The 27038-nt window shown below is 40.6% G+C and overlaps 1 protein-coding gene across 2 annotated transcripts; it reads right to left on the reverse strand.

The window, feature by feature from the left end:
* Positions 1 to 8659: 8659 nt before the first annotated feature.
* Positions 8660 to 24995, reverse strand: GHITM (growth hormone inducible transmembrane protein). Of its 2 annotated transcripts, none has more exons than XM_045783390.2 (9): positions 24864 to 24995; positions 23284 to 23448; positions 22166 to 22265; positions 20586 to 20697; positions 20094 to 20235; positions 16451 to 16559; positions 10873 to 11061; positions 10263 to 10434; positions 8660 to 8959 (listed from the first exon to the last, which is right to left on the reverse strand). In XM_045783390.2, the coding sequence occupies exons 2-9, from the start codon at positions 23410 to 23412 to the stop codon at positions 8875 to 8877; spliced, it is 1038 nt and encodes a 345-aa protein (XP_045639346.1). In that variant the 5' UTR covers positions 23413 to 23448; positions 24864 to 24995; the 3' UTR covers positions 8660 to 8874. The 2 variants fall into 2 exon arrangements, with proteins under 2 accessions (XP_045639346.1, XP_087719100.1); XM_087862974.1 differs by lacking the exon at positions 24864 to 24995 and adding an exon at positions 24406 to 24429.
* Positions 24996 to 27038: the final 2043 nt, after the last annotated feature.

Here is a 27038-nt window from a genome sequence, read left to right on the forward strand (position 1 = left end):
TGAGACTCTCAGGCTAGTAAAGAGGGAGATGTGTCTGGATCCACTGGACTTGGGTAACTTTCCCAGGCCCCTCAGCCCCGCCGCGTGGAGCCAGAAACAGATGTTAAGCTCTCAGCACAGCTTTTATCTCACCACAGATCACAGTTAAGGGCCAGAAGAGCCAGCTATCTCCAGGGCTCCGTTCCTTATCCACTCACACATACAAGTCACAGATTTGCAGGTGTCCTGGGACCAATCTGTTTAAACGGGAAGAATAGACTCCGATGTCAGAATTCCACCCTGCTTTGTAGGTGCTCAGGAAAACCGTCTGAAACCATCTCCGCCCCCCGCTCGTTTAAATACACAGGGTATAAAGTGTCAGTTCACCCAGCTCCTCCTCCCCCTTACCCAGAGACAATCACTGTTCACAAATTTTCACCTGCTTTTTTAACATTTCAGAGATAGCTATCAACTTCCTACTTTAAAAAAGGAAGGAACACCTTTGGCTCTTTAGAATATTTGAAATCTCATGTTGAGTTGAGAGAGGTGAAAATGAGAAGCATCTTAACAGGAACACCTTAAGCATACGCGGTTTGGGTATAAAAATAATAAGATTGGAGGCTTTGAATAATTTCTGAAGGTGATTTTGAACACTTGGAAGCCTTCCTGAGAAGACTCCAGAGACATATCTAACACGCAGGGGAATTTACAAGGAAGAAAAAATTTCAAGTCAAATTCGTGACTTGACTATTTTCTATAGTCAATTAGGAAAATGCCTGAAGCGTCCCCACCCTTTACAGGTAGAACATTTTTGGCCGGAGTCCCCACACTTTACTCCACCTGTGTGACACTTTTCTTCCAAAGATGTTTTATGAACCTTGTTGATCAGAAATGACTCTCCCTCCTTTATTTGCTTAGCAAACTGCAATCAGTTTATAATAGAAGGAGGGGCCAGGCGCGGGAGTGATCCATCAGTTGTCTTCTTTAATCCCCCACCCTCCAACCTCAGGGATGATGGCATGGAATTTCCAGTGTGCAGCAAGGGAAAGTGAGGTTTTCTTTCACCTCCCAAGAGGACTTGCGGTAACTTCTCATCTGAACCAGGTCTGCCTGACTCCAAAGCTGAGGTTCTTTTCTAACGTTGCTTCCATGAGAGCTCACAAGCAGCTGAGAGAGCCACGTTGATATTTAGCTTACATGCCCCCCCCCAACCGTACAATAAACCGACAGCTTCCTCTATGTTTTACAGTGAATCCGAACTTCCTCATAAGCTCCAGCCACCTGGGTCTTGCCTGCCTCCTGCTATTGGAATAAGGCTGTTAAATCCAGGGTCTGTCCCTTCTACCCCTGTCGTCACTGGTTCCCTGGCTTCTCACAGATGTTGTGCGTCCTCCAACTGTCCCCTCCCCTCTGCTGTGGGCTGTCTATCCCTGGCCATGGCGGTGGGCTCCCCTGCCTCACCATGGTGGCCAATAGCAGGCCCGGGCTCCTCCATGGAACTCATGCTGGCAGGTCACCTTTTCCACACCAAGGTACCTGGGGAGACGAGCAGGCACTGCCTTTTTTACCCTGTGGCCACTCCTGTTGGTACTGGGACACTTGTGAAGCCACCATCTGATGGGAATACTCCCTTGGCTGTTTCCTGTCTCTGTCTCTCTGTGAATCTGCAGCTCCGAGCCCTTTGCTCCCATTACCTCACACCTACCCCGTGGTTTCAGCCTGGAGTAGGGGACCCAGGACCCCTCTCTGCAATTTCTGTCTTCCTACCTCCCCTACACTCTAGAGCCACAGGATCCAGGCTCTCGTCAGAGTTCTGCCACATTTTAGCTGGTGTGATCCTGGACAAATTGCTCAACTGTTTTTTAGTTTTTCTGTTTCTTTGTAAAAAGAGTAGCTGAAGCTGGAGAGAAACATCCTTTTGATGAGACGGTAATGCTGAAGTGTTGTGCTATATGAAAACAATTGTTAGATTAGGTGGCCCATTGCCAGAAGAGGGGTGCATAGCTTTCCTTCCCTTTGTCAACAGCATCCCGTCTCCAAAAAATACCTTCCACTTGTGTTCAAGGATGTATGATGCTTCTTCAATGCAGAACAACGGTTGTCTTTTGTTGCCACATTTCACAGCAAATTTTTAAAAAGCACACTGAAATTCGGGTCTAAATGACTAACAGCAGGCCCATTTATAAATGTGAAGTTTGACCAAGAGGGTAAGGGCCAGGAGAGCAATTGCCAGAGACTTGGGCAGCGGGGGCAAAGAGGAATGCCAAGGTTGGTCACTTTTGCCAGCGCTCAGAGCTGGGGAACCGCAGGTAGAGTTGGACGGGCCCTGTTTGCCAGCGTCTGTTCTGTGCTTTGCAGGTTTGGCAACAGGCTTCCCGGAAGAGAAGTGTCACCTTTCCAGATTCTCACCCCACATCCAGGTGGATGAGCGAGGTGCAGCTGGAGCTCTGCATCCTGGGGTAAACTTCAATCCTGTTGTTGCAGACACAGCATGGGCAGGGCTACGGGGACCTTGAAGGCTCTGGGTCTGGTTCGTCTGAGAAGAGATGTGCCAAAGGCCACAGCATGGAGAGATGTTCTTTCTGGGTCTTTCCACTAAGTTCCTAAAACCTCGATAGCTTCTTTTAAAGTGTTCCAATGTACTTTTTCTCCATATGTACTTTCCGTTTTAAAAAAATTGCTTAGGGGCAACTGTAATATATTGACAAAGATACAGAACACCCCAGTTTCCTACCAAATGCCTGTTTTTTTCTGCTGCTCAGAATTAACAGTGAAAATCTTATCATTTCCAACTTCTCTGTAAATGACTCCTCTACTGAAATCAGTAGTGAGCAGTCTCCATCTTTTCTGAAGCACCCAGTACAGTAAGGGAGACAATTTATGAGCACACACACAGTCACAAACACGTTTGGTTGGCAAGCAGAGAAGGCTGGGTCCCCAGCAAAGTAGGGCAGGATACCTCCCATGCTGCTGTATTCGGGGGCCGCCCAAGCATCCCCCTTTCCACAGAAGCGAGGAGCCCCCTCCAGCCATCAGCCCTCTGTGCTGGGGTATGTGGACACAACATTCCTGTGGGCACTCACACGACTGCCCCCTTTCTCTTAACTCCTGTAGCAATTAGTCTGGAAAATGCTTTTGTAGTTTCCAGAAAATGACTTCACAATTACCTTGGGTCATTAGTTGCTATTTCTCACATTTTAACTACATGGTACCTAATAGAGGGCTCAATAAACATTTGTTGACTTGATCTCTTAAAAAGAGTGACTTGTGGGGCGCCTGGGTGGCACAGCGGTTAAGCGTCTGCCTTCGGCTCAGGGTGTGATCCTGGCATTATGGGATGGAGCCCCCATTAGGCTCCTCCGCTATGAGCCTGCTTCTTCCTCTCCCACTCCCCCCGCTTGTGTTCCCTCTCTCGCTGCCTGTCTCTATCTCTGTCAAATAAATAAATAAAATCTTTAAAAAAAAAAAAAAAGAGTGACTTGTGTTTGGGCCCTAAATTCCCCACCTGCAGTTAAGGGCTCCTGCCTTCAGCAGCCACTGCTCAAAGGTCAGCAGGGCTAGCAGCTTTTGCTATCAGATCCCTACTGGCTACGCACTGCCTCTGTCCATCAGATGCTATTCTATAGACTTTCAAGCCCGGCTATGAGGTCAGGAAGAAAGTTTCTCATTCATCCTTGTTTCTCCCCACAGTTGGTGCTGAGTTAATTCCTTCAGAGTAGCAAATTGAACAAACCTATCAAATCTCTTATCTCCTTATGAACAGCCAGATCACATCAAACCACTAATGCTTTCTCTGTCAACTTCCACTGATCCTCCTGTTGGGAATCGTTCTGCATTGCTGGGAAATCAGTCCATTCAATCAGCATGACGCACATAACTGGGTGGGGATAGGTTTGCTTTGTTTTGTAGAAGATTCCCTATGAATCATCAGTAAAAGTTGCTACAATTAGGGCACCTGGGTGGCTCAGTCCATTGGGCATCTGCCTTGGATCAGGTCATGATCCCAGCATCCTGGATTGAGTCCCACATCAGGCTCCCTGCTCCATGGGGAGTCTGCTTCTCCCTCTGCCCCTCTTCCCACTCATTCTCCCAATCTCTCAAGTAAATAAATAAAATCTTTAAAAAAAAAAGTTGCTACAATTATGGAAAGATAATCCTTCAGATACCTGTTCTTATGAACTATTAGAAATGGAAAAACCAACCACTGGAAAATAACAATTTTTAAATTCTTAAATGTCACTTATTTTAAGATAATTTAGTTTTGCAAAAAAACCCTAGTTTTAGTATCTGAAGAATAAATGGTAATCATTAAATTAAACACATATTAAAATTAAACACCCATGAAATTAAACACACATTTCAGAAGTGAAGTGTGAAAAATATAGCATCTTGGAATTGAGGTGACATGACTAATGAGCAAATAAAATTAAGAAATATAACACCTTTCCTATGAAACCATCATATGAACCTTGTGTCACCTAGCTCTGTGATGCTATGTAAAACCACTCTGGGGCACATAGGTGAGCAGCCCAGGTGGTCCAAGCACAAGGCAAGCTAGCACGATGGTGGCTAGCTGACACGTACAGGTCATCAGGCAACTTTTACAAAGTGCTCATGGAAAGCAGGTCTTATTTTAAAAAATTGTTCAACTTCTGTGCTTATTTGTGACCATGAATGTCGATTTTGTCCTGCTAGAAAATCTCAATTCTCTATTTCTAGATCCAGTGATGTTGCAATACCCCCCACCAACTATGAGACTGGCCCCTTAGGAGGATAGCAAGCTATGAGTGATGCAGAATGAAATGCTAAGGCAGACAGGAAGAGACTGTGCAGTCCTCATGCTAACTGGCCGAAATGCTCCATATAATCCCTCCTCCTCCATCAGAACTCTAATTAATTTCACCTTTGCTTCTGGCATAATATGCTTCTTTTGCAGTTTTCAAGTGTCAGTACTGGAGGAACTTTCTACGGCTTCCTGAAAGGCTTCTTTACAAAAGGCCAAGTCTTCAAGGTCATAGCTTCATCTTTTCCTGAAAAATGGCTTCCATTTTGACTGCTAGCTAAATTGAGTACATTTAGGGAGGACTCCATCTTACTGATTACACTGACCCTAAAAAAATCCTTTGATTCGTAGCTCCAGGTGACCTCAGCAATTGAGGAAAGGAGCTTCTGGTACTATACATAAGAAATAGGATCCAGGGAAGTAAAACATGATTACCATTTATTCTTCAGATACCAAGGCCAACCCCCCCCTTTTAAAAATATTTTACTTGAGAGAGAGAGAGTGAGGGAGAGCACAGAGTGAGGTGAGGGGCAGGAGGAGATTTCCCACCGAGCAGCGAGTCGGATGTGGGGCTGGACCCAAGGACTCTGGGATCATGACTTGAGCCAAAGGCAGGCGCTTACCTGACTGAGCCACCAGGCGCCCCTTTTGATAAACACTAAAATTCTAATGCTCTAAGTATTTTTAGCAAAATCTCAACCTATTTAATTTGTGCAGTGCTTTTGATTCTCTAATAGGATTTCAGCCTGGTGGCATCAGTTGAACTTTCCACACGTAACTGGCTAAGACATTCAACTCTACCCCTTCTTCCCAGCCATATGACCTTGTGCAAATATTGAACTTGTGGGCTTCACCTTAGTCCTCGGCAAAATGGGGATTACAAGTACCTAGCTCAAACTAATGTTATGATTTATGCAAAGGACTTAGCACACAATATGCAAATAATTCAATCATCCGCAGTTAACAGGGTATCTGGATCCCCCTACCATACTGGAATGACACAAATCTCTGGTGTTGTTCAGTTTCAAGAACTTTGAACATGACACACACCCTCTATCCAGATGAATAATTTTAAGGGAAACGTGCCTTTCTTCCCACATCCTAACATTTTTTTTATTTAAAGATTTTATTAGAGAGACAGTGAGAGGGAACACAAGCAGGGGGAGTGGGAGAGGAGAAGAGGGAGTGGGTCAGAGAGACACTTGAAGACTGAGCCGCCCAGGCACCCCGCCACATCCTAGCATTTTAAAGTGCAGAGAACACATTCAAGGGTTTAGGGTCCTAGCATAGAGCACACACGTGTTGTGAGCAGGTCATCAGGTGCTTCAAGGGAACTGGCATTTCCTGCCATCCTTCGCTTTCCGACCCCTCCTCCATCATACTCCGGCCGTGTGAAACATCCTCACTTCCTTTGCTGTGTGCTGTTTAACTCTTGTTCAGTCTTGGAAGACTTCCTCCTGGCACACCTTGGAAACTCACTGCTGTGCTCTTAGGACACTTGCCCTGAAGGACCCTGGTTGTCTCCCCTGGGTTTAGGCAGCATGGTGCCTGTCACACTCGTTTTCTGACTGGATGGCCACGATAGCATTCTAAGCAAACCAAAAGGGCCTTTATTTTTTGTGTGATTTTTAAATACGTCTCTCAGTTATCCCGTAAAGCTTCAGGTGGTGTTTTTCTTTTTTGCCTAAAGCCTATCCACATGCAGGTCTTCACTCTTCTCTATGATGTGAAGAAAAACCCTCAGTGGCATGTTAATGGAGCCTAGCAACCAGGGATTTTTTTCGTTATCACCTTACATCTGTTACGATATTTTATTCTGTATTTACATTTTATATAACTCACTTTTTTTTTTGGAAGATGCAATGATTTATTTTTAATTTTATAATCATATTTTTTTTATTATGTTAGTCACCGTACAGTACATCCCTGGTTTTTGATGTAAAGTTCGATGATTCATTAGTTGTGTATAACACCCAGTGCACCATGCAATACGTGCCCTCCTTACTACCCGTCACCAGCCTATCCCATCCTCCCACCCCCCTCCCCTCTGAAGCCCTCAGTTTGTTTCCCAGAGTCCATAATCTCTCATGCTTCATTCCCCCTTCTGATTACCCCCCTATATAACTCACTTTTTATACCAAAATCTTCACTGTCTTAGCAAAGTCAGAAAAAGTGATGCAATAATATACCAAGTCATTAAATTAAAAAAACAAAACAAAACCAAAAAACCTTGTTTTTCTAAAGAAGCTTTTGCCTGACACCCATTGTTGATATTCTATCATTTTACCTTGTGTGACACCATCCAAACACAGGGATATAAATTTTGGGTTCTAAAATATGACTGAAGACAACAGGACCTTTAAGATCACACCGATACAGTAGAGATTAATGGAAAAAATAGAAGTTTGGCACTTAGATTTTTCTTAGGAGAACTCCGCCCCCCAAACAGCAACAGCAGCTAAAACTTACATGGTGCTAAATGCCCACACATTGTACCCCAATCCTATGAGGTAGGTTCTGTTACCGTCTTCATTTTATAGGTAAGAAAATGGGCCCACAGAGGTTAAGTAATTTGCCCAAGCTCACATAAGAAATAAGTGGAAGAGCCGGGGCTCAAATAAAGGCAGTCTGGCTGTTAAGTACTATGGTCATAATCACACTGTATTCTACGTACTAGGTCAGGAAGAGAAAATAAATGAAACAAATCCTCTATTCAAAAAGTATGCATATGGTTCAGCTGGAAAAATTACAAGACCAATTACCATCTGGCCGGAACCTTTATTATTTCAGCAATAAGCATTCTATGTAATTTGAGGTGGTTGGAATAGTTACTTCTGGATTACTGTAATAAATACTTGTCAAAAATACCAATCATTTCAATAATTATACACACTTAACTCATTCATTAAACTTCCAAAAATAACTCTTCTGTATCAAAACACAAACGTCACAAGAGAGTCAGGTAATACTCTATGAAGGAGAGAAGGACAAGTCTGCTGGGGTAAATGCTAACGGAGCACTTTGCCTATTACGGTTTTGACTGACACAGTTCATGAAGAAAGACTACCTATGTCTTCCGTTTTTTTTTAGTGCTTTGTCTGAGAGGAACCCAAGAAACCAAGTCTTGAGAGAAAAACTGCTTTCACAATCTTACGTGTGAGCCACAAACAGGCTTTTCTGATAAAAGCTTCAAAGCCTGAAGAGATGAGAAAGGCAAGCATGTATTCTATTAAACATTTCAATAAATAGGCAAAAAAATTCAGCAATTAGGAACACAGTATATGTATATTTGAAAATACAAGAGTTTTCATGCTTTGAATGTTTTATCCTGAGAAGAGTTTTAAGGATATTTTGTTCTACAAGGCTCAAAAGTAAAACTTAAACATATATAACACATACCAGGAATTCTCCATACAATCAACATTCTGGACTGTCCTAGCAGTGTCAAACAATGAGAAGCCAAACAAAATCACACGTATGTTGTAAAGATAGCACGGAGAAAGAAAGGAGCATCAGGAGAATGAATCACCTTTATCTTTGTCTTATACTCAATGCTTTGGTAAGTTCGACAGATGAATGTAAAAACAGTGATGATCTATTTGTTTCCAAATCACCAGACCCCTCTTTCTGGCTTACCATCAATTATACAAGTGCTAAGTATTCAAAGAAAGACTGCAGGTGACCCTTCGCTTCTCTCTGGTCCCTTTACCAAACCTCTACATCACTTATGACATTACTTGTTAATATTTCTGCATTTCAAAAGATATGCAACAAAAGAGTTTGCTAATTTTCACTCAAATAAATTTTAAAATAGAACAGTTAAATTCTCACAACACATACTTAAGTTTTCACATTCATCAAAACATACAAGAATTACTCAAACATGAGAACTGGAAATGTGTGTGCTTATTTGGAAGAGAACAACTTAATTTATTCTGCAGAAGAAAAAGGAGACCTAAAGCCTCACATCACCGGAACAACTGAAACATGTTGACAAGTCTTATCTTCTAAACTTCAATGAAAGCTGCTTGTACAAACTATTTAATGGATACCTGTCCCTATTCAACAAGCAAGATATCTGACGTATCAAAGAAGTCAGAAGCTGAGGCACTTCATTTCTTTCTGTTGCTTCCAGTTGCTAGAATACTGGCAACTCGCATAAATATATTTAAGGTATCCATGTAGATCCCCAGCATCCTAGAAAAGAAAATGATGGCCTGTTATAGATGATGTAATTCTAATAACGATAAAAACTATTTCTTAGTCTAGAAAAGAAAAAGCAATACTGATTATCTGTCTTAGGTATTTGAAATGAAAATTAAAAAAAGAAAAGATGCCAACTGAAGAAGCCCCAGACAATAGTCGAGATTTTTTTCTGGCAGATTAATCTTTGAAATGTTAAAGAACAATTAAAAAAAATCATTATTCTATCCTCTGACACGCTCTTATGAGTATCGTATCTTGCAAAAAAAACAAAAACAAAAACCCTGGGTGATAGACAATGAAATAATCCAGACAAAATCTGAGAAACACCTTCACAAAAATGTGTCAGACACAAGTCTGGCATTTTAAAATATAATACAGCTCCTCAAGGCAACCCCCCCAACAGTCAACCAAAGAAAACTGTTACAAAACTGCGTTAAAGCAGCATGTTTAAAAAACAATTATGATGAATTTTTGTTAAAGTTCAACAGACAAATGTAAAAGGAAAGGAAAAAACACCACTTTAAAAAATGTGAGAGACAACATGAAACTCAAGTTGTTTAAATAAAACAACCTACTTTGGTGGAGAGTCCAAGAAAAGGGAAAAGCATTATTATCTAACAGTCGCAGCACCATGAAGTTAATCAACAAAAATAGGTAAATACTGACTTAACTGAATACCTAAATATTATACTTAGTTACCATCTAATCAAAAGTTCTGTGGATATATAGGTTACTAAAGAGATAAAACAGACCAAACAGCAACAGAAATAAAATAGCACAATTTGACAAACCCATTATTTTGAGTTGAATTCAAAAGACAGGTTGACATCCTAATCCCTGTACCTATAAATGTGACCTTAGTTGGAAATAGGGTCTCTGCAAATGTTATCAAGATGTGAGTTAAGATGAGGTTAATAATGGAGTAGGGTGCGCCTCAATTCAAAATGACTACAGACAGAGACAGACACACAGGAAAAATGCTGTGAAGATAGAGGCAGAGATTGGGGTAATGCGTCTATGACAGAAGCCCAGGAACACCAAGGACTGCTGACCAAAACCAGAACCTAGAGGAGAGGCATGGAACAGATTCTCTTAGAGCCCTTGGAAGGTTATCAACCCTGATTTCAGACTTCTGGAGCCCAGAACTGCGAGAATATAAATTTCCATTGTTTTAACCATTCAGTTTGTAGTCTGTTACAGTAGCCCTAGGAAACTAATACAGCCATAAAAAAAAATAGACCGTAATAACACAAATGTCCTGTGTAACAAAGGAAAGACATTAAAGACTACTTACGAATTGATGGGATCATATTTTTGAACTCCATACGCTGGTATTATTTCTGCACGCTTGATTACTTTCTGCGTATCATACAGAAGAAACATGCTGAAAAGAACTAATCCACCATAAATTGCCACTGAGTACAAAGTGGCACCAGCCACAGTGGTAGGTGGAAGAAACATAGATCCTGGGAGGGGGAAAAAAAAAGGAATCTTCTAGAACTGGATTTATGATTAATATTACTTAAGAAAAAAAAAAGACCCTCTTTTGGTGTACTGCACAGATAAGAAAAGGATTATGTGCACTGTGTAATTTTATGCACATTCAAGTTGCAAACCCATTACACTCATTCTTGAAATGGGTCATTTGCTCACATTACAGAAAGGCTCTTGCATCAAGAGCAATTCTGATGTTCCCCAGACCAACTTTTCCATTTTAGATGTATTTGGTAAAACCAAAAATTGTGTTTACCACAATGCCAAATAAGAAAATACACTCTCATTAGTGTTTCCCTTTTAAACTTTTAAAAGTGACTCTTAATAAATTCCCTCCATTAGGATAACTGAGTACATCAATGATTTTAGGATACCAAGAACCAAGTAAGTGTCAAAGCACAGCGACTTACCCAGTGAGGATACAAAGACGAGACCCAGGCCCACTCCCAGGGGTGCTCCCATGTTTAGAAACTTCTCACTGGGTGCGCACATGGCCACAGTGGAGAGGCCTCCCACAATGCCTGCTGTGTACCATGCAGCTCTGACGAGAAGAGGTCCCCCTAGTATCGTCAGTGGAGCCACCACTGCACCCATCACACCTGGAGAAAGAGCAAGTAGTTAAGTATTTACTAAATAACCAAAAAGAAAATGCCACTTCTGATAAATTGTATACCTGATTGTTAAACAACAGGACTACAAAGTCTCTCTCCCTTATTTAGGTAGTACTACCCCTGAATTCCACAGCCCAAACTTGCAGCTATCGAAATTCAAAATCCCAACAGTAACACTGTTCTTAAACTGTCTCAACTCAGAATACAAATACGAATCTAGATTTTTAAATAACTTTATCAAATTCTATGTAGCTCATTATCTGGATGGGAGCCTACTCCTATTCTTTGCAACAATAACCACATACATGCGAACTGAGATTAAAAGGCTTGAAGGGAGTAACTGAACGTCAAACCTGCTGCTGCCGAGAGGGAACAAGGTAAAACGAGAGAATGTGTAGAGGATGCTAATTCTAAAACGCAGGAACTTCAAGGACAGGCACTGCTGTTTCCTTCGGAACAGGGAATGTCATCTCAGCTTGTGAACAGTAGTTTTAGTTGTCAGATATTTATAAACAAGTTCCGAAAAATTACAGTGAAAGGTAGCAGTAATTTAATCAGCAAACAGAACTCCTTAATTAAAAAAATAAATCTTAGATAAGGCATTATTTCAGTGGTGAGTGGAACAAGTTATCCTCTTATTAAATATTAAATGTCCATAGTTTAACTCATGGAATAGGCACAGCTATTGTCATACTATAATTTCAACACCAGTATGTCTCTCTTGTGAGAGTAACATTTCTAGATCAAGTAGGAAGATATCTCATGATAATGAGCAATTAAAAACATCTTTTGCTGTCAGACAGGACACTGGATTAAAAATTCCTCTAGGAATCTTTACATTTCTATTAGGATTCCCATCAGTTTTACAACTGACAGCAAAATTTTTAGCAAAAAAAAATATTTTTTTGCAGAAGCCAAGAAAAAACCTTTACTCTTCATCAGGCTCCCGACTTTACTTACCCTAGGCAACTCCCTGTCCTGAAACTTGGACTAAGCCACAGGCAGAGGATAAAAGAGTGTCCTCCTTCTTCCTTTCCCTAGACTTATGTGTCAGCTCATTGCTCCGCTTCTCTTGACCCCATTAGCCACCAATGGATGCGGTCAGGATGTAGAGCTCGTACCAGGGAGTAAAGATGAGTGAGATCTTGCCTCGTTCATGGCCCTTTCATAGCATCCCAACCCCCCATTGCCACCCCATGGAACCTGGTCCTCCCCTGGCTCTCCAGGGTCTAGCCTGGTGGTCCTGTTTTCCATGGCCTGTCCTGCCAGTGGTCCTCTCCTGTGTAGGCTCACCCTAACAAAGACAGTTTCCCAGGTGGCCTTGACAGCCATGGTACAATCCTCTGGTTTTTCCGTTCTTCATGGCTAGGTTTACTGCAGATTCTATCTCTGGAGCTTTTATCACTTGGATGGCTTAGTTTTCCAAAGATCCTGGCCACCATGGTCTGCCAAGGTCTCGTCCCAGATGCCACAGTCCTCTGAGAGGTCCAATACTTATGGCCTAGCTCTTTGGCAATCAGACTCTGTGTGTTCTGGCCTTCTGGGAGACTTGTCCTCACAGAATGTGGGCACCTGAGTCCTGGCCTTTTCATAACAATAGCCCTTAAGTTTGAGGCCTTTGGGGGGGGGGCGGGTCTGGTCCTCTAGGACTTTCTCATCAGCCGCTGCAGGTCCTTCTAAAGGTCTGTGCCCCACTATCTGGCTCTTTGATGAGCCTGTTCTCTAAGGCCTGGTTCTGATGGTGTGTGCAGCTGTAGTCCAGCCTTCCTGTAGCTTTAGCAAAACTTTAAAGGAGATTGTCAGAGATTTTTCAATGATATTTTCTCATAAAAATTTTAAATAGTAATAGATGTTTGCTGCTTAAGGACATATCAATTACAAAACTAACAAGGATATCTCAACATTATTATTGCCAATCAAACTGGCATTCATCCAACTGGTATAGCCACAATGGAAAAGTATGGAGGTTCCTTAAAAAATTAAAACTATAACTACTATATGATTCAACAATCCCACTTTTGGGTTTATAACCAAAAGAACTGAAATCAGGATCTCATAGAGATGACTGTACTCCCATGTTCACTGCAGCATTGCTCACAATCTCCAAGATACAAAAACCAAATTGTCCTTCAATGGATGAATAAAGATGATATGGTGTATATACAAAATGGAATAATATTCAGCTATAAAAAAGAATGAAACCTTGCCATTTTTGACAACATGAATGGACCCTGAGGGCATTATACTAAGTGAAGTATGAGAAAGACAAATACAGGATCTCAATTATACTAAGAATCTAAAAAAGTCAAACTCAGAGAAACAGAGTAGAGTGGTGGTTACCAGGGGTAGAGGTATGGGGGAAACGAGGAGATACTGGTCAAAGGGTACAGATTTCCAGCTATAAGATGAACAAATGTGAAGACCCAAATGTACAGCATGGTGATTATAGCTAATCCTTTATCATATACTTGAATGTTGCTAACAGAATAGATTTTAAATGTTCTCACACCACAAAAAAGAAATGGTAAATATGGAATGGAAGTGTTAGCTAATGCTATGGTGGTCATCATTTTGCAATGTATGTATGTATCAAATCAACAAGTTATACATCTTAAAGCTTATATGGTGTTATGTGTCAATTATATCCTCATAAAGCTGGGGGGGAAAACAGTTCGAATAGTCTTCCAACGATCATTTCAGTAATTCCTGCACAGTATCACTTAGCCCTGATTAAGACCACAGCTGTGTCGAAACAGTGCTAAACATTTGGGTGAAAAATGAAAATGGAATGCACTGAGATGTTAATACTGGTCAAAAGCCAACTCTGACGTCCCTTTAATACTGTGAGGGATTGCCTTTGGGTCATCAAACCCCCTTCAGGTCTCAATCTCAAACATACCAGTGAAAGAAAGAGTAGACAGAAGGATGGACTTGAAGAAATAAGGGTGTCAGTTCTGACTGTGGCACCTGCCGGTCTGACCTCACATAGTCTCCACTTCCTCACCCGTGAAATGGAAATGTCAATGCTTGCTTGCACAGCTTCTTAAGATATGGGTGAAATGTAAAGCAAAAACTCGCATTCATGCTGTACAGGGAAGGGTTACCATAGCAGGTCATCGGTTACTTAAGAACTTGGCACATGAAGTATTCTATAAGTGGGAGGGTGAGACTTCTTGTGAAAACAATGTGAGTTATGCGGAAAGCTTGCTTTCCTTCTGGACATCTGTATTTTGGTAGTTGCTAGGAAGGTGCTTACATGATCAGCCCTAAATAAAAACCCTCAGGCACCAAGTCCCTAATGGGCTTCCACCTCACTGCCACTTCTCACTTGCTTGAGAAGTCCCCTCAAAGAAAGGAGGGAGCACTGAAAGCCTGTGGATGAATTGCTCCACACTCTGCCTATATTTTTTCCCCTTGCAGATGCTATCACGTGTCCTTTTATTGTAATAAACCTTAGCTCTGAGGACAACTATATGCTCAGTCTTAGGACTCCTAAAAAAACACTGAATGAATGAATGGGTGGTCTTGGGGTCCCCCTCCAACACATAAAATACTTTGACCCAAATAATTTATACACTAATAATAGCAGATTAAAAGGAGTTTTCTAAGCAACCCAGATAGCCTTTATTCTAAACTGAAACTACACAGCTATTTTAATTTAATTCAGTAAGTCACTAAGTATCTACTATTTATCAGAGATAAAAACACTGAACCTGTTTTCTCAAGGAACTCAGTGTCTAAAATGGGAAACAGGTGCAGAACTCCATTCACTGGGCAAGATAATAATGCTTAACTCAGATGGTGAGGATTTTGGTGTTTAAATGCAAAGATACATACTCGAGAAAAAAAAAGTTTTCTATATACCACGATGGTATGTAGTTGTTTTTAAGCTGAATAATCCTTAAATATTTATAGATGGCATTCAGAGATACTACATTTTACAGAAGTACACATTGTATCTTGAATAATTTTTTCTTAAAAAGGTTATTGGTACTAGAAGATAATGGACCACCTCCCTCAATCACAAGGATTTTATCCTGTAAAGCTCCATGGAGAATATCTACAGTTGAATAACCTCAGACCTAATAGAACAGACTTGAAAACCAAGGTTGTCAAGTCATGCTGTCTCATACTTACCAAAACAAAGACAGCACATGAAGAATATAAATGACATAGTTCACACCAGGAATTTGTCATACTGGATGCCAAGTACCTAATTTCCATGTATTAACCCATGTTAGAAACACTTCACGTTCCGTTTCAGGGAAATGCTTGTAAAATTTGTCTTGTTTTAACTGAATAAGCAAATAAAAAGCAGAAACAGACCCATAAAGACAGAGAACAAACTGATGTTGCCAGAGGGGAGGTGGCAGGGTGTGCAAAATGGGTGAAGGGGAAGGCAGATACAGGCTTCCAGTTACGGAGTAGTCACAGGAGTAAAAGGCACAGCATAGGGAACACAGTCAGTGATACTAGAATAGTGCTGTATGGTGACAGACGGTGGCTACACTTGTGGGGAGTATAGCAAAATGTATAGAGAAGTTGCATCACTATGTTGTATACCGGCAACTACTGTAACATTGTGTGTCAGCTATACTCAAATAGAAAAAAATTAGAAAAAATAAAATTTGTCTTGTTTTGTAGTAGAGAATATGTATCTAAGTATTTTTGTTTCTGGGTCTAGCTGGCTCTTTACTCAACCCACAGACAGCGACTATCCTGTGATACCTGAGATGGAAAACACTTTATCTAAAGTATCTGTCTCTCCACAATTAAGGGAGATATCACAACATATACCTGTAAAAGGATATTAAAACTGTCCTACAATACTACAGGTGGACAGCCTTTGCCCCCGTCCACAGTAACTTTGTGCTAAACCTATCTAAATAATGACCCAGCTAATCGTATCAGACACAAATGCATTTCCAAAAATCTTTTTTTACTGTGTTCTTTCTTCCAATGCTCTACTGCAAAATCATCATCTCCTACTCTTTCACGTGTCTTACCTCCTCCTTTTCTTCTCCACTCTCATTTCTAAATTCTTCTAAATATACAGCATAAGAACAATTCTCAAGTAATGTGTATCAGGCTTGAAACCTCCCAGGAGTAGACAAAATACATAAAGGAAATCTACATATACCAGACTGTCAAAGGAGGCCAGATGTAATACTGCGGATGTCTATGGTCTTGGTATCAGAATCATTAACTTTTCAGAGTAGAGGTCCCGCAATAAACAACCACCAATAAGTATAAAAAATTTGTGTTTTCTAAACACAAGGTTTTATTAAATTATGCACAAGTCATTTACAATTGTGAAGAGACACCACAAAAGATAGTAATGAAGGCTGTTAAGTAAAAATTTTAAATTAGAACATACCAGAATGTAGTAACCAGGCAAGATGTTTTGGGCCTGGGCTCTGGTCATATGGTATTGACTGTACCATCATTCCAGCTCCAATCATGGCTGCAAAGGTTGCACCAATTGTCTGAAAGACAAATATTACTGATAAAAATCAACCCTTGTAAGTAGAAGCCCATAAGTTCCAAGTTCAGCTAGTTCCTCAAAAAAATCTGTTTAAAAAGATTAAGGATAATGAACTGATCCTAGTAGGGGCAAGACTGCCCCCTACTGTCACACAAAGTTTTGCAGACACCTCCAAGTGAGTTAAGTTGAGCTCTCTGATACCACCATCTTTTAAAAAATTTTATTTTTGCTAGACAAAAGGTTTAACAAAACCTCTTTAAGAATCCCAAAATAGGAGTGCCTGGGTGGCTCAGTTGGTTAAGCGTTTGACTCTTGGTTTCGGCTCAGGTCATGATCTCAGGGTCACGAGATCGAGCCTCAGGTCAGGCTCTGAGCTCAGCATGGAGTCCGCTTGGGATTCTCTCTCCCCCTCTGCCCCTGCCCCCCGCCCCCAATGCTCAAGCTCACATGCTCCATCACTCTCAAATAAATAAATAAATAAATATTGGGGTGCCTGGTGGCTCAGTTGGTTAAGCGTCTGGCTTCGGCTCAGGTCATGATTTCAGGTCCTGGGATTGAGTCCCATGTCTGGCTCCCTGCTCAGTGGGGAGAGTCTGCTTGTCCTCTGCCTCTTCCCCATGCTTGTTCTCTCTCTCTCAAGTAAGTAAAATCTTTAAATAAATCTTTAAAAAAAAATAAGAGTCCCAAAATAATTTTTATTTTTGTATAGCACAGAAAGCATTTTAAAAAATCATGATACACCAATTAGAATATAGCTATACATACATATAAATATATATATATATACATATATATATATAGAGAGAGAGAGTACACGGTCTTAAACTCCATCATATCCTAAAAAAAAACCTAAAGAACAGAAGCATATGGAAAATAGGAGAGTAAGATGCTACTTCTCAATCCTCTTAGTTTTCTGGCTGACTTGGTCCTCCATCCATTTTCTTTGCCTTAGATTGCCATTGTTGTAACACTTATTTCCTGTGCGTCTAAGAAAGAAATGCACGGAATAGAAAATGATGATAATGAATCTTTAGGAAACTTGAAGCAGAAACTGCAAACTTGCAGCTCTTGGACAAAACAGCAGATATTTTGTAGCCCAACTACTCAAAAATCAGTTGAATGTGAATGCTTGCCTTTGCTTAGATGTCACTAATTCCCTGTGTGACATACCAGGCCTGCCTAGCCCCTCTCCATTATCTGTCTGACCCACGACATGTGAATGTTCAACCTCCGACATAAAGTATAGATAAAGACGTTAACAGCTGTTTTCGCTGAATATGGGAGAGCCTTTGCTCATATTAATATAAATAAGCACGATGGGTTCTACCCTATCATTTTCTAACGGAGAAATAATTATTAAAAACCACACACACATTTCTTTATACTTCACACAAATGCACGGCATTTTCAGGATATTTACCACAATTGCATTTTTTTCTTTTAAGGTCCTTCATGTTCATGACCCAGTTGCATTTTCTGCCTTTTACATTTCCATACTCTACACACTCAAGCTACATTAAAATGGTGGGGATGCAAACACGCCCCCGTCTCATGCCTCTTTAATTCTGTTCATTTTGCCTAAGAACACATCTTTTCTATCTGGTTGACTTATTCAAGGATTACCTCCTCACCTGCAAAGTTTTTCTGGGAGGGACACTGAATGCCACGAGCAGTGTCAGAAGCCTCTTCTCTGTTCTAAAATCACTTGATACCAACTTTGACATTGTATGTCTGCCACCCTCAAAAAGCTTCATCTTCATCTCTGCAGCACTTGCCTGGCTTTCCAAACTATTTTATTTAAGTAGCCCTAACAGCAGGTGAGAATGATCTTATGCTCACAGGAAGGTGAGAATATGGCCCAAGCACGAACTTCTCTGAAGTCTTATTTCAGGGGCTAAACTCTTTTGTATATTTTAATTTTTCTCTTATAGCCATGGTGTTTCATTAAAAAGCATTTATATTATCTATCTGATTAAAACTTACATTCCTGGTGAGAATGTACCATGCTTAGTCTGTGCCCTCATGGACTTCTAGGCTAGGAGATCCATAACACGCACCTGAATAGTGTCCAAATGGCCATGCTATCCTAACTGGTTCTCCCCTGGAAAGTACAGTGGACATATTATGGCTTCGGAAGTTGGATGGAAGCTAGAGCTGGTTACCGATGGGAAATCGTATATTAACTCTCCCGTCTCCCTTCCCGTCTCAAACTCATAGTTCACGTTCTTACAATCCTTCATTTCAGATCATGCAAACACACAGCTGGTATACTTGCTTCTTGTCTCTTCCATTTGAGTTCTTAGAACTCAAATACAAAAAATATTTTTGCTGGGGCGCCTGGGTGGCAAAGCGGTTAAGCATCTGCCTTCGGCTCAGGGCGTGATCCCGGCGTTGTGGGATCGAGCCCCACATCGGGCTCCTCCGCTATGAGCCTGCTTCTTCCTCTCCCACTCCCCCTGCTTGTGTTCCCTCTCTCGCTGGCTGTCTCTATCTCTGTCAAATAAATAACTAAATAAAATCTTTAAAAAATATATATATATTTTTGCTGTTTCAGTATCTGCAATAGCCTCTACTTAGGCACTTTCCTCAGTGTAGCAATCAAATATTCCCTAATTGTGTCTTCTTCACACGCTAGACCTCAAATACTCGAATTCCACTCTTGACACTATTGTGAAGCCAGTTTTATCTCAGTCTTTTTTTTTTTTAAAGATTTTATTTGAGAGAGAGTGAGCAAGTGAGAGCGAGTGAGGCAATGAGAAGCAGACTCCCCACTGAGCAGGGATCCTAATGCGGGGCTCGATCCCGATCATGTATGAAGCCAGTTTCAAGGACTACCTCTTCTCCTTTCCTCAAGCTGTTCTGCAAACCTAGACTACCTTTGACCTCTCCTACAATAAAAAATGCTGGCCTCCAACAGTTCTGATGAAATAAATGTCTCCTGCACGAAACTTCACTACTAGTCCAAGACAAAGAGAGTCTTTCAACTGATTTTACACTTTCTACTTCTTATTGCACATCCTTTACCACTTAAGCTCATTTCTTCAACCAGATAGTAGAAAAACAGCTACCACTTTTGAAATCATTTTTTTGGTATCTAACAAAGTAACAAATGCTCAAGAAACACAGAATATAAAACCTTACACGGGGTCAAGAAAGTTCAAGTGTTCGCAACAAATATTTTCCACTGACTTCTAAGATGGTTTTGCATTTGTCATGTCGCCCCTGCCCCCAGCTTTATTAAATAAACTGCTACACAACACAGGCTGTTTGATCTCTGCTGCTAGGTAAGTAGGATATTCCTCTAAGCTTGGTCAACCCCTTTGCCACTATTTAAATACAAACTCAACAAAGAATAATTCCTGATTTATCTCAGAACGTAATTCCTAATTTGTCTCAGCTGCACTATTAATTCATAGATTTGAACTACTTGTTCAATATAGTAAGGGATTCCTTTCCATTTAATACCTGTCCCCCAATATCTTGTCTAATCTTTTGATACTTAGTGAAAAAGGAAAGCAAAAACAAGCTGACTTACCACCCAAGAGCCTCTCATCATGAAGTTCATGAGAACAGGAGTTCTGCTCACCGCCAGGGCGGACAGAGCTGTTAAACCAATACTTCCTGCTAAGTACATATAGGTAGAATGAATTCTATCCTTCACATACTGAGGCCAAATTCTGTTAAAGACACAACATAGTTAATACCAACTTATTGCTCTAATCTTATCTCATTTATTATAGAAATAATGATGCATACATTGGAGTTAATCATAAAATTAAATGATATAAAACATAAGCACTTGGCACATATACAAAGAAACACATTTTCTCCGTGCTTAAACACATATAACGTTAGTAAAAGATTTTTTATTTAAGTCTGCACAGATGTCAAGAGGTTTTATTTTTATTCAAGTATATTTCTACAGTTAGAAGATTAGATATGAAACATTTCAAAAGTGGCAAAAGAGAAGGATGAAAACAAAATTGGAACCTTGAAGATTGCAAATGTTTGGAAATTAATTACTTACACAGCCTTTTCAATAGCTCCAATCTCATTAGACATTCCCAAGCCATAGTAGCACAATGCTCCAAGACCGACAGCAGCCCCTCCAGCAATAACCCATCTTCCCATTTGATCAACTAGAGAACACAAGAGGAAATGCACATTAATACAGTCATATCTTGACTAAATTAAAATGTTTATGGTAAGCCCCTTCTAATATTTGTATGAGGAAAATCGAACTATATACCATAGTCCTTTCTAACAACCATAATTAGAACATATGGGGATTAAGTGGCTTCAAAATTAGGGAACCAGTAAAAAAGGACACTGCTAAAACATAGGTGTATTAATACAAAAAGGGTCAGACTTGATTAGAAATTTAAGGAGGCAGTATATCTGTAATGTGGGGATACTTCTTTATTTAAATTTATTCCTAAGAATCTAGGTTATGTTCTCATGATGCTCTTATGAAAAAAAAAAAGATGAAAAAGAAATGTTAATAGTCATACCAGCGTATAAAGTGCCATTAATAAAGATGATGCTTGACGCAGACAAAGAAAAAAAGGAACCAAAAATGTAATCAGTATATGCAGAATCAAGGGAGAGGGTGCCCTAAAGTAAGAGCAAGGGAAAGAAACAACTTACCAAATCTTAATTGGATGAATCTTACTCCTTTTAGTTTGAATTTGTTCATGAAGAATACTACTATGCTATAGCTATATGATTCATATAATTTATCTTTTAGGGCAAACTTACTAATCAGAAAGAAATGCCCAGAGAGATACAGATTACAGCTCTTTCCCATTATAATATATCGACACTCTGTAAGGTCCTTACAAACAGCAATAGTGTTCTATGAATAGATTTGGGTAGATTAACAATCTAGTTAAATTTGCAAAGCTGAAATCCAGACGAACTTCATTAAGGTATTGTTTCCAGGGAGGCAATATATGAACAACCAATTAAGAGGACTCTTCTTGAACAGCGAGGCTTTTATTAATATCCGTTTTAGTGATTTTCTCTCAACTTAAAACATACATAAATATTGTATGCTTGAGTAAAGATTTTATTCAACTTCAATTGGACTTCCTTAACAGATTTTACCTTTTATATCATGGCATACTAACTATTAATCCTTTTTTTTTTTAAATGGTAAAAGTAGGGGCACCTGGGTGGCTCAGTTATTAAGTGTCTGCCTTCGGCTCAGGGCATGATCCCAGAGTCCTGGGATCGAGCCCCACATCAGACTCCTCCGCTGGGAGCCTGCTTCTTCCTCTCCCACTCCCCCTGCCTGTGTTCCCTCTCTCACTGGCTGTCTCTCTCTCTGTCAAATAAATAAATATAATCTTAAAAAAAATGGTAAAAGTAAAATTTTCTCTGGAAGAAATATGACTGGGAACCAATGAACCCAATGTGAATTATCAATCTTTTCTGGGTCATGAGATCCTGAAGAATGACTGTCTTTCTTCACAGAAAATGCTCACATACATAAGTTTGCACATATTTTAATTTTTTTTCATTTGCACATATTTTTAGAAGGCTGTTCATGGACTTCTTAAAACATATTCACATACTCCAGTTCAAAAACTAAAGACTGCTGCCTACTTTTAAATATTTTTTCCACTGATGGTTCCATTGCTGCCTCCTTAAGTTCTTGGCCAATTTTCCCACGCCGGATCCCAACTCTTGTCTTGGTGGCATATTCCTGACATACATGAAACAAAGACATACGATACATACAGGAAAACAGAATGTTATTAATAAAATACAATTAAATCTCATTACTCTAGAAAATTCTATATAACTTGGTACTTTCTATGTATGTAGTTTCACTATAAAGGTCTGTCAGCCAATCTAAAAAATTAAATGTAGACCCTACCTGTGGTTGATCTTTGAAGTGACTCACTTAGATTCTTAGTTTACAACTTAACTTCTTAAAATTTCAGAATAATTATTTCATAAACTACAGATTTATATCCCTAGATCATATTTTAAACACTAACTTTTAAAAAAACATGCATTCAGTAAGTATTAGCTACATTTTTTTTCATTTGGGAAATAGGCTCAAGAAAGTTACCTTTCTTAACATAAAGTCAAAGGGAGGGATGACTGCTACCTTTTCTTTTTTTAAGCTCTTTTTCAATAGCAGAACAGTTAATTTAAGAGGAAAACAGCTGTCTCTTTTAGCTTGTATATATTTCCTTATCTACCTCACATTTCAAAATTTATACTTCTGATTTGAATGATGGAGAAATCTATTATAAAAGAAAATGGGTGTCTCTCTAACCTGATGGATTCTACCACTCTCTAACCAAGAGCTGAAATGACGTTTTTAGTAACTTATTAATAAGCTATTGACCAAATGTTAATATTCCTGGGTTCTTAAGCTTTTGACTACAGGCTCCACAATTTCTTTCTTGTATCATATACCTCTCAATCGGACACAAATCACTATAAATTCTCTGAATGAAACTCCGAAAGCTCTAAGTAAAGAGAAAGTTATAGGAGCTCTTTCTGTCTTTCACATGTGATAAGAAGGAACAGAATGACACAACACTAATGGGGAGAAAGAGCTGATTTGGGACATTATTAGAGCTAACTGTTTCAGTAAATCACTAAAGGCAGAACAGGGAGCTTCATACAGTCAAAAAACAAAAACAACAACAAAAATGTCCTGGTGCATAAAGAGAAGGATACAATATAAGATATCAGATTATCTTTACCCTGCTGGGTGTTAAGAGCCATTGATTCTTCGTGATGGAATTCTTCACAATAGGGGAGGCCTTGGTGAAAGCTGGTTGGAAAACCCTGGAAGGGAGTGTCCGGAGACACAGAAGTCTTGCGGCCAGCATGGTGGTGCACCAGGTTTACCAAGCAGATCTGAAATGCTAGTTCAAGACGCAGACAAAAAATAACCCATTAACCAACTGAGGGGGTAACACAGAAAAGATCCAGAGACACAGAAGACACAGAAGAGCCCGTCAATCATACTTTAACAGAAAAACGTAGTGCACTTTTTAAATGTTAATGATGAATTGTTGGCTTACTCCTTGTTATTTCAAGAACTCCACCCCAAAGAACCCAATATGGGATGACCACCAAAAGAGAATTAAATCCCAGTTTGAATATTGTGTATGACTCCGTAAAAGTTGTGTGTCTAATACAAAGTAGATGTTAATATCTTAAAACAATTGCAGCGTGTGATCGCTTTATAAATGTGGTTTTAAGATTTATACCAGCAATCAACAGGAAAATTTAAAACAAGACCTGGAGCAGAAGAAAAATGTCATCCAAGGAAGAGATGAATAACTCTTCAAGGTCATGCTGCACTGTAAGGTTTCACATCAACAGTAATCAAACATACATTTCTGCTAAACATGCCAAATATTACTTCCCTTCAAAATGTGATGAAAGTACTGAAGGTACAGAAACCACCTGGGATTCATCTTAAAATGTAGATGCTGGGCCTTAACTCTGGTTCTAATGTGAATCATTAGGACCCCGGAACGTTTTACCTAGCACCCCCAAAGCTAAGAATCCTTGCTAAATACCTAACCCAGTGTACTTTCAGCTCTGCCACTGAATTTATAACGAGTGTACAACACTGAGAAGATACCAAGACCTTCTACTACTTTCACGCCATTACATCATCTCAGCCTGTGTGGTTTATCTCCCCCAGTACTCAACACATCGACTAGGAATGAGGCCTCGCTGGTGGTCTCCATGTCGCCCAACAGAACCAAGTGGAAATTTTGTTTCTGCCACATGCCAGAAAGGGGCCTCGCGAGAGTCTGCCCTCTGAGACTGAGGTATTTCAGCTATAAAATGAATAAAGTATGACGGACCCCGTACGCCACCGCAAGCATTGATGCGCTCAAGCGCCTCGTCCCCCGAGAAATTTCACCCAGCTCTCCAGACTCGGTTGAGAACTCGGCAGCAAGTCTCTAGTCTCCCAAAGTCAACGCACAACCCTACAACACCCCCGCTCCAGCAGCCCCTTATCTGAGAGGGCGGCGGCTGTGCGGCCCAGCCGCTGAGTGATTCAGCACCTCTGCCCGAGGAAGAAGAGGGCAGCGGGGGCGAGCCCCTGCCGTCTGCCCAAGCCCCACCGCCGCCGCCCTCTTTCACCCGGTCACCCGCAGGACGATGACCCTAACGCGCCGCCAAGATGGGGCACCGCTGGGCTGTGACGCAGCCAGCAGCGCCTCCGCCTTCAGTCCTCCTCGGATGCACCCAACGGACCCGCGAAGCCGGCCGTCAGGACAGTGGATCTCCGGTGCCAGCAGGCCCGGAGTAGCCATACCTCAGTCCCCGGTCACCTCAACCGCAGTTACCCTTCCGGGCCGGCGAAACGCAAAAGCGCACACCTCCCTGGACCTCCGCCCGCTCCTTACTGTCTCCGCGCGCGCAATTTCCCCTACTCACTGAGTGACGCAACATCCGGAGAATCGCCAAACACTAGGATCACCCAATCATGAGCAGATCTCTGACGGAAGGGCTGGCACGGTAGGGAGGAGGGGTTCCGGGCTAGAGGGGCGGGGCCAGTAGTGAAGTGTCGGGAGCGTCATAGTCAGCGTCCATTTTGGGTATGGGCAGCGAAGGCACTATAGCCATGTTATCTATGGGTAGCAGAGCTAGTCTTCGTTTCTGTGTCAACAGTTTCACCGGCGGCAGTTAGAAAAATCACGTAAAAATTGAAAAAGAATATTAAATGTGTGAGAAGTAAAAATTATCCCGTATCCTCTTTCTTTTCCTCATGTTGCTTTTTTCCCCCTTCTCAAGATGCGAGATGAATAGTGTGCCAAACGTGGTAGTTTCAGAGTGCAGCCAATTGGTTTCTTGGGTCTGACGCCTAAGGTTGGCTCATGAAATCCAGGAAAGGGTCTAAATCACACAAGGTTACCGGCCAGATTTTAGCAGATTCTTTCCCCCATTGCTCTGACTTCCCCACGACACATTTTCAGGCTTCAGCGTGTAGATGTATAACAGGCATGATAAAAACGGCCTCTGTCTCTTGCCTTGTCCTGAGGACTGTGACGATGTTTTCATTATACACAATTTGTAAAGTGAAAAGCCATTTCTCGGCTACATGATGGAGGTTTTGTTTTGTTTTTCTTTTGCTATCTTTTATCCATTACACAAATATTTGCTGAGTCTCACTTTGTATCAAGCACTGAACTTGGGATGTATACAAATGAATAAAACAACCACTACTGTTGTTTGGACAAAACAAAGTCCTTGCACTTAACGGTGTTGTTGACTTTCTGGTGGAAACAAAAAATAGACAAAATGTTTGGTGGTGATAAGTACTATGGAAAAAAATAGAGCTTGCAGAAAGCCTTGGAGGGGTGCTATTTTAGATAAGATGATTAACAACATGTAAAATTCATGAGCCTTATCTCCACAGCTATTGTTAATTGTGATTTATGATAATCCTCTAACCATGTAAATCTTGACAAACATAAAGGTTTACATTTTATGTGGGTAATAAAACAGTTTGGCAGCACACAATTTTTATTTCTTTACTTTGAAAATGGCAGGAAAACACTGTAGAGAAATCTGTCACTTAAGATAGCGAACAGGTCAAGCAAGATCAATTTAATCTTTAGATCTTCACCCAATTTGATTAGCTAGCACATGGATTCTTTGTTAGCTACCTTCGTGGGTTTTTTTTTTTTCTCCCTACAGCTTCTGTTATCAGCAAAGAGAAGGGATTCACAACACAGTACCTGAAAAAACAATATGCCTTGTTAAGTGATTTGTAAGATTTTTTCTTAAAAGATTTTATTTATTTATTTGAGAGAGAGAGAGAAAGAAAGAGAGAGCACGCACAAGCAGGGGGAGGGCGAGGGAGAGGGAGAAGCAGCCTGGCCCCTGACCTGCTTGATCCCAGGACCAAGGATCAGGACTTCAGCGGAAGGCAGACGCTTAACCAACCGAGCCACCCAGGCGATTTATAAGATTCTTATTAGTTAAAACGTATTCACTTGATAAAGGAAAATAAATTTCTGATTGCATACTTTCTTTTCTCAAGTACGGGGTTTGTATTGTTTCCACAGATGTCAAATATTTTGAAAAAGGAGCGTTACCGGGTCACATCATTGGGAAGATATACTCAGTGTGGGGTGGGGAGAGATTTCATTGACTGGAAACTAATTAGGAATTTATTGCAATTGTTCAAGCAAAAGGTGTTGAAGGCTGGAATTAAGAGAGTAGAGGGACAGAGAGGGGGTTATGACAGAGATATAGGACAAAGGAGGAATTTACAGGATTTAATGACTGATTGAATATAGCTGATAAGGATGAGGGAGGCACCAGGATAATCCATGCATTCTGAATTGAGTGAAATTGGGTGGATAATTACACCATTAATTTAGAGATAGGATACAGAAAGAGTTACAGATGTGGGGGAAGTAGGTACGTAAAGTCAGTATTGAGACAGGGAAACTGAAGGACTCTGTGAAAATCTGTTTTTGCT

Source organism: Ursus americanus, chromosome 6, assembly GCF_024610735.1.
Source record: "Ursus americanus isolate L20-20 chromosome 6, mUrsAme1.1.p, whole genome shotgun sequence".
NCBI classification, from domain to species: Eukaryota; Metazoa; Chordata; class Mammalia; order Carnivora; family Ursidae; genus Ursus; species Ursus americanus.